Source organism: Nycticebus coucang, chromosome 2 (assembly GCF_027406575.1).
Source record: "Nycticebus coucang isolate mNycCou1 chromosome 2, mNycCou1.pri, whole genome shotgun sequence".
Taxonomy (NCBI): Eukaryota; Metazoa; Chordata; class Mammalia; order Primates; family Lorisidae; genus Nycticebus; species Nycticebus coucang.
Window position 1 is genome coordinate 180212938 of NC_069781.1, and position 8515 is coordinate 180221452.

The following is an 8515-nucleotide window of genomic DNA, read 5'->3' on the forward strand; positions in this document are numbered from 1 at the left end:
CTGCCTTTGCTGGGTGGTGAATGTCCTGCTCTGACCCCTCCTGGGGTCAGCAGGGCAGCATCCTTCCTCCCCTGGCTGACTAGAACCCTGAATGATTGCTCTATGCAGAACAGAAACCCGGCACCTGCAGAATTTCCAAACTCTCCCTTACTTTATGCCCACCGGGAAGTGACTCAAGTTCCCCTGATGCAGCCACCTTGCCCTATGCTCCTCTCTTTCCAAATTACGTAACAAAGCGGCGTTTCAAAACACAAATGAACTCTTTTCCCTTTGGGTCCCTGTCTTAGGGCAGACTGTTCCCAACTCTACTCCTAGGAGAACACCTTCACTATTTACCATATTCCTGTGTCACCTCTTACCACCTGCACGAACTCTGCCCTGTTGCAAGGCCACCTGTACTTTCAGCCACAGCTCTAGTTTTAAACTATATCACCTTAAATATATAAAATAGTTAAAGCTGTACGTTACTACTATGAATGAGAAGCCAATATTACCTGGTATACTAAAGTAGCAATCAAAATAAATGCAACAAAAACAAAACAAAACAAAAAGTGCGATTACCTTTTAGCTTATGCTATTATCTACTTAAGTGCTGCCTGTAAGACTCTCTATTAAGAGGAGAGATGGCTAAGGATCAGAGGTCTCAAAGACACAGTGATGTCCAGCTGAGACCCTCTGCTCATCACCATCACTCAAAGAGAAATGAAGATGAAATGAATTAATGTCTACCGCGTGAGTCACGCTTACACAGGGCCATGTCCACACCGCCTAAAATCATTTTAACGCAAACAAAACAAGCAAAAATTGAGTGAATAGAAAGTAAGGAGGTGGGTCCAAGAGCTGAAGACGACACTTCTTCTCTTTCTAGAACCTTGCCTAGAGGCAGCAACTCAGGAAGGGCACGGAACCAGTGGAGATTCATCTTGGCTGGGGTGGTTTTGGTTTTTCATTTGGATTTTGTCACAGGAAGTCTTCCTATGAAGTTTGTGAACTTGCTGCTGTACACTGACCTTGGCAGCGCTGTACAAACAACTTGGTAAGGGTTCATAACCTTGGTATGTCCGTGCTGTTCCTGTCAACCGTGTGGCCGTGTCTTGCTGAGTGGCATTCATTATTGTTGTTGAATGATTTTGTGTGCCCTACGACAAAAACTCTGATGGCCACTCCAGGAAAAGAGTTCCACAACTGCTTTTAAGGGTGGCCTAGGCACTAGCATCGGTGCACGGCTTCCCCAGGGGAGCACTTTGGCAGTGACTATAAAGATAGTCTGCAATGAGGTACACAGGGCTTTTTCTAGGATGAGTTTGCAAAACTTGTCAGATCTCGTATGCTGAGAAGACGGAATTGTTGAAAAAGAGAAGGTGAATGAAGGAAGCAAGTTCCTGGGATTGACAGGAGAGAAGGGGACCCAGGACAAATGCACAGCCCTGCTTGCGGGGAAAGACACATCTCCTGAGGAAGAGCTGCAGTAACAGTGGTAACGTGGGAGGATGGGTGGAGACTGAAGGGTTTGGACAGAATGTTTCTATTCCCTCCACAAAGTAGAAAATAAAGGCCTCCTCTGAAAGTTAAAGGGGTAAAATACTAGGTCTGGGAGCCTGGAAAGGATTGGAATGGCCAGAGAAGGGCCAGGAGCTTGAGCAGCGCAGACCCCTGGAAAGATGAGGCACCAGGTCCTGAACCAGGCCTGGGACTCTCATTGCAGAAAAGCAAACAAGATGGACAGAAGCTTGGACCCAGGGATGGAACCTGACAGAGCTGATATGGCCAAACCAAGGAAAAGAACAGGTGTGAGTTTCTCTAAGGCGCTGCCATGATCATTCAGTCCCCTCTTGCACAAGGCAAACCCACAAAGCCTCACATTGTGTGTGGCCACACGTACACATCAACACCTTCCTTAGCACAGGTCTAAGAAGGGAGGAGTGTTGAGAGAATGGCTCGGCTTCAACCAAAAAGTTATTATTAAAGTACCATAATAAGCACACACAAAGGCAACCCATTTTGAAAGGGAAAAAGAGAGTTACAACATGCAATTAATCTACAAAGAGCTAAAAAAAAAAATGCTAAGAGGAGGCAAGACAACTTTGACACTTAAATAAAGGTTAAAAATGCGGGCTGTTGGAAACTAAGTTTAAAGGTTAATCACCAGTACCTTACACATAATACAGGAGTTTTGTTAATGGAACAATATTCCATTAGGTTCAGTGTGTCAACCCCACAAGGTGAGCACGCCAGCCACGACTATAAATTAGTGAGACCGCTGCATGAAGCAGCTGTTTCAAAGACCTTCATCTCCACACAGAGAAAGCAACCTGCCTTTCAGTTGAAGTGCAACAAATAAAACAAATAATGCCTCCCTAAAAGACTGTCAAGGCTGTTTGCTGTTTTTGTCAAGACAATTTCAATCAGGATTTTTAAAAAACCAAGTCTCCTGCCACCAAAGAAAAAAAGGAAAAAAAACCCTTCAGGTGCTTCTGCTAATTCATGTTCTTGTGTTTTATGTTGCTCGTGGCCACGAGAAAGATCTGACTTATAACCTATCCAGGGTGCAGGGACTCCAGCTTTGTAAGCTGAGTGCAGGAGCCCCAGTGATAAGGGTCCAAAGTCAGAAGCCTGACACCCGACTTGGCCTTGGCTACTCACTAGTTTTTAAATGACTCTGGAGCTTTTTAAAAACTCTTTGTAAAATAACAATTTTAAGTTGGAATCACTGCCAACTGTGATGGGTTGAATTGTGTCTCCCTGCCAAAAAAGACACATCGAAGCCTCAACCTTCAGAATCTTAGAATGTGACCTTATTTGGAAACTGAGCTGTTGCAAATCTAACTAGTTAAGATGAGGTCATACTGGATTAACCCCAAATGACTGGTGTCCTCATAAGAAGGGGCAAGAGAGAGACACAGGCAAAGAAGAGCCATGCAGAGATTGGGCTGCTGCCTCTGCAAGCTAAGAAACGCCAAGGACCACTGCTCCTCACCAAAAGCTAGGAGAGGGATGTGGATCAGATGCCTCCACAGAAGGAACCAACCCCGCCAGCACTGCAATTTCAGGTTTCTGGCCTCTAGAACTGTGAGAGAATTTCTGTTCCCTGAAGTCTCTTGGTTCGGGGAACTCTGTTACAGCCATTCTAGGAAAGTAACGCACCAACCTTCAATCTCAATATATACAGGGGAAGAGTCTCAAGAAATGGCTGTAGCAAAAATAAGTTCACACTTGAAGAACAAGTACACACAATTTTAGGCAGTGCTCACAGATTCCTCTAAGCGGTTGTCAACAGGGGGTGATTTTGCATCCTGACCTCCAGGAGACATTTGGCATGTCTGGAAGATATTATTGGTTGTCACTGCTGGGTAAAGATGGGAAGGGGGATACTTCTGGCATCTAGTGGTTAAAGAGTTCAGAGATACTCCTCAACATCCTGTAGTAGTAACAGGATGTAACCCCCCTCCTTAACTCTCCCAACAAGAAAGAATTATTAGCACCTCACTCAAATGGCAAGAGTGCTGCTGTTGACAAAGCTTGCTCCAAGCTCAGAAAACTCAGGGAATTCCGAACGGTAGGAAAGGGAAACATTGTGGAGTCAGGAAGCCCCGCCTCTCTTTCTTCCTTAATTTAATAACCCTGATCCTGCTTCTTAGCCCCTCTGTGTCTGTCTTCTAAAAAATTGTAAACTGGTGATAATTATATTCCAGGGGTCCTCTGACGATTAAGAGAAAACACTGAGATTTGTTTATTTCAAATTGGCGAAACACTAACCAAATACCATCTAACTACGGACAGTTATAAAAAGTTTTGCAGCCTTGGCACAATTAGAAAGTTGTCTGTGCAGACGGGGCGGGGTGAAGGGATGAGGCCTGAGAGAAGGGAGCTGAGCCTCCTGCCTCCGAGGCCACCGTCATGCCAGGTTGGTGGGTTCCCCTCCAGCCACACTGCCACTGGACCCGCCCCACACACAGTGCAGTGCAGTCGGTACACGGCTGCTCAGATGCCTTCAGTCAAGGACTCTCCTATCCCCTTGCCATGAGTCCCAAGCCCAGGACCGCTTGGGGGTCTGTAACTCAGCAGCACCCACCTCCTTGAACCCCCATAACTCCTCCCGCTCAACCCCAGGGAGCGTCACCCCAGTGACAGCACTGAAATGACTCTGTCCCAGTCCCCTTGCACGCAACTGGCAGGCCACAGGAACACTGGTCCCACCCTCGTCGTGGGGGTGGGGAGGAGGGGGCCAGGGGCTTCCGGGAGGCTGGTCGTGTTTCTAGACCTGGAGATGGTCACAAGGGTATACTAGGTCTGGCTGGAGCGCAGAAGCCTAGTAAGTTCGTCCCGATCGGCCACAGAAAACCAGAGCCCTCTTCCAACACTACAGCCCTAGCCAGAGCCACCCACCGGCTCCCTTCCCCATTTCCGGTTTGTGCCTCATTTCCCCCCCGCAGGCGCGAACCGGGCGGGGCGGGGCGATGCGGAAGGGGCGGAGCTGTGCGGGAGTGAGCGGGAGATCGCGTCCCCGAACGGAAGAGCGAGACCTCGAGGCCCTTCCGGTGCGTGACGTGACTACGGCCCCCACAATGCCTTGCGATCCCGCGAGGGGCCTGTCTCGTCGCGAGAAGCGGCGGCTGAGTGAGTCTGCGCGGACAAACGGAAGTGTAGGTGACTGTCCGAGACATCGCCGCCAAGCTGGGAACCGGGGAGATGGCCGAGACTGACCCCAAGACCGTGCAGAATCTGGCATCGGTGGTAAGGGACGGCGGCACCTGCCCCGAGACGGCGCCGGCATCCCCGGCCGGGAGGCGCCGCCCAGGCCCTGCCCAGCCCGATCGCACGGCGTCTCTGGAGGGCCTGTGTCGGGAGGCTCGGTCCCCCGGGGTTTCCGGCCGCTCGGTGTGGGTCCCTGTGCCCGCTGACTCCCCCGAGCCGACCCCCTTCGCTTTCCCCTCTCACTGCCGGTGAACGCCCCCGGCGGACCCCGAGCCCCGCCAGCTGCCCGTCCCGCACCGTCAGCCCTCCCGCCACCCCACCCTTCCGCTCCCCACGCAGACCCAGGTGCCCCTGAGCCCCCAGAACACCCACAGACCCCGAGCATTAAATAGCAGGGACCCAGTCTGGAAAGGGGCCTCGGGTCCATCATTCTAATTTGCTAGGTGGGAAAACTGAAACCGGAAAGGAAATTCCTTGCTGAAGACAGCACAACTGCCAGGAATCTCAAGTGGGGCTGGAACACCGGATCCTAGGCTCCCCCTGGCCGGCGTCGGGGCTCCCGTCCCAATCCCAGGAAGGGGTCTCAAGATCACTGTGGATTTTGTTTTGGTTTTTCTTAGGTGCAGACCCTCCTGCAGCAGATGCAAGATAAATTTCAGACCATGTCTGACCAGATCATTGGAAGAAATATCCTTTTAATTTGAAGTTGGCCTTTAATGGGCACTGGCATCCTCTTTGCCAGGTAGTGATGGGGATAAACGGATGGTTTGCAGCCCAGTCGCTAACTGAGCTTAGATGTGCGGTGTTCCTGAGGACTGTCTTCGCGGCCAGGGATACAGCTAAGTCAGATCCCAGTTTCCGTGAACGTACAGTCCACCAATGGTAATGGCTAGTATGGTTCACTTTTGGCTGGGAACAGCACTTTTTGTGTGTCTCATGTTTGAGGCTTTGTAAAAAAGGGTAACACTAATAACATATGCACAAGATCATGACCTTATGAATATGTTCTAGTGTAACCATCTTTATACAGCGGAAGAAGAAACTGAGTTTAGAAAACTGAAAGACCTTAGCAGGTTCTCATCTGGTCCCCATCAGGGCTGGAATTTATTTCAGGCAGCCTTGCCCCAGACTCCTTTAGTCTCACTCACAGGGTGTAACAATATCCAAAGGAAACTGGAAGACCCATTTCCTCAAGACAGTTATATTTAGGGCCATCGCATATAGAGCCTCCAAGGAAGAGGGTAAGAAATGAAATGTTGGTGTTAGTGGTCTTTAACTTCACCACTTGATGATATGAGTAGTCGCATTGATGATCTGGAGAAAAATATCGCAGACCTCATGACACAGGCTGGAGTGGAAGAACTGGAAGGTGAAAGCAAGATACCTGCCACACAAAAGAGTTGAAGGTGAGGGAAGTACAATAATACGTATTTTTAAATATGTATATAACAAAAAATAAAAATGGGCTCCTGTAGCTCAGCAATTAGAGCTCTGGTCCCGGGCACCAGGGGCGGTAGGTTTGAACCCAGCCCGGGTCTGCTTAACAACAACAACAAAAATACATGGAGATAACTCATTACTACAATTTTGATGCATTCTCACTTTGTCTAGCTCAGTTCCCAGCCATGATCCCTGCAAGCATCCCTTTTGTTTGGAAGACTCTGTATTTTGAAATCATTCATTCACAATTAATTTTTCACGTAGAATTTTCCCAATTTTTATTATTTAAACCTTTGTCACTGTTAGTTAAGACCCTTGGCAGTTTATATCATTCCAGCCAATAGCAAATGTGTGTCATTGGCCTGAAAAACCTGGAAGATTATTCATTGGGTTTTGAGAGGGGTTTTGTTTGTTTTAGAAATAGCAGATAATCAAACCACCCACATTGCCACCTTCTTAAATGCCTTAAATTCTAGGGACTTGCCTGGGAACTTATGATAAACTAGATTGTGGCCATATTAAGCTTTTAGTCTGGAGTTGATTTAAATGTCCACTGAATAGTTATCAGGAAATAATTAAATAACTTACATAGCAAGATAGATACACAGTAATCACTCAACACAAGGCATGCACTATAGGAAAAGGCTGACAAGAAACTGTGTTGAGTGATTACTGTGGTAACCCCAAAATAATTTTTAAACTCACTTTTCTTGCATCTCATTTATAGCATTCTAATACTCTATAAATAAGGTTTATTGAGAATCCTTTGATTACTAGAGCTCCAAACAGAATGCATAGTAAAGATGACCTAATTTCTTATTTTCTGAGCATGTTCTGGACCAAATTTTACATAACTGAAAGAGGTCTGGGAAGTTAAAGACTCTTAAATCTGTCTTAACAATAGGCTGGATTGATTCACTGTAAGTAAATCATATCACCAGTTTGTTATGGGTTATATGATCTTTACAAGTAAGATGATTTGGGAAATGTCCTGCCAGCCTTAGAAGCTTCTCTGGGTCTCTGATACTATGTGGCAGTCAAAAATTCTATCCATGGGATGAGAGCATCTTCGCAAGAATTGGGCTGATTAAAGACTGTCCAGTAACAGGGATAATACAAAGAAAAGAATGAGTAGGAAACAGATTCAGAAGTTTTTTATAATGAATACTGTATTTCTAATTAAATCTATTGTGTTTTTGCTAGAATACTGAGTAAAGAAAATGAGTTTAATTCAATGGAGGATTCTAAAAGGATTTTTAATTGATAGTTGTGTCATTTTTATTTGTCCTCATTTAATGAAAAGACATGTTTATGATTTTTCCTTCTTCAACAGGTTGCTAATTTACACTGAAATCTGGAACACCTTTTTTCCAAGCCAAGAGAAGATTGAATGGCTTTTTGCAACTAACTACTATGTGTAGACAGGTTTTATATTATAAAATGTGTGTTCTTATCACATACTATATGGTTAGATTTTAGAGTGATTTACCCCCTAGTTGCTTGAACATGGTATCTTCGTATCTTGGACCTTGGTCAGTTGTGCTATTAATTATTAAACACTAAAACTTTGGCAGTTCCTACAAAAAAAAAATTGTCAAATTTTTTAGTGTATTTTTGTGAAGTCATTTTTTTCCTGCCATTCCTTTTATAGTAGTTGCTCTTTGGTAAAAGGCTGTGTAATTTTTTTAATTAAACAGTAAATTCTTCAGTCGTAGTTAGCCCTGGTGAAGTGAGACATTGGTAGAATTTAGGGTTCTTCAATTCTCAACACAAAGTGACCGCAGCTAACACAAGACAGTGTGTTGGCAATACTTTTCAAATGGCTAAAAACATTTAAAAATTGTTTATTAACAAATATCTGTCACTGCTTTGTGCCAAAACTCAGAATTAAAGTTCCTGAGGTCAGATGCTAAAGTCAATGAAAAGTAACGACCACCACTTTCCTGTGTTAGAACTTAGTTAAAATACAGAAAATAACAGAATAGCCTGCTGTCATGAGGTGTTCATTTGTTAGAGTTTGCATGAGATTCTGATACTTCAGTGGGACCCTGCATAACCATCTACAATGGTTATAAAAAATCTGGAAGGATTTTAAAACTGTTACTCCATCTTTTCTTTGAGTGAAATAGAGAAAAAAGCTAAAGAGACATATTAAGTCTGCCAGTTGCTTGGCTAAAAAATGATAAACGGCTGATGCGGAGGCTCAGGTTTTTAAGAAGTACTCTTTGACAAACTATTTCTTACCAAAATTCTTGCAGAGTAACAGTTTCATTATTGATCATGGAAGGCGGGGATAATAACTCTTGCCACTCAAAAACGCAGTGTCCAGTAGACCAGGCCCAGTGTCCAGTAGACCATTGCCCAGAGGTCAATACTGATG

The 8515-nt window shown here is 45.5% G+C and overlaps 1 protein-coding gene across 1 annotated transcript; it reads left to right on the plus strand.

The window, feature by feature from the left end:
• The first annotated feature begins 4580 nt into the window (after positions 1-4580).
• Positions 4581-7843, plus strand: HSBP1 (heat shock factor binding protein 1). Its single transcript, XM_053553426.1, has 4 exons — positions 4581-4734; positions 5316-5382; positions 5981-6101; positions 7469-7843. Exons 1-3 carry the CDS (start codon positions 4690-4692, stop codon positions 6097-6099), a joined length of 231 nt encoding a protein of 76 aa, XP_053409401.1. The 5' UTR covers positions 4581-4689; the 3' UTR covers positions 6100-6101; positions 7469-7843.
• The last annotated feature ends 672 nt before the right edge of the window (positions 7844-8515 follow it).

What these genes read in the sequence shown, in the direction of transcription:
- HSBP1 (XM_053553426.1), top strand. Translation starts at nt 4,690, where the DNA reads ATGGCCGAGACTGACCCCAAGACCGTGCAGAATCTGGCATCGGTG. An exon ending in TGCAGAATCTGGCATCGGTG is followed by an intron (nt 4,735 to 5,315) that starts GTAAGGGACGGC and finishes GGTTTTTCTTAG; the next exon opens with GTGCAGACCCTCCTGCAGCA. An exon ending in TGACCAGATCATTGGAAGAA is followed by an intron (nt 5,383 to 5,980) that starts ATATCCTTTTAA and finishes TAACTTCACCAC; the next exon opens with TTGATGATATGAGTAGTCGC.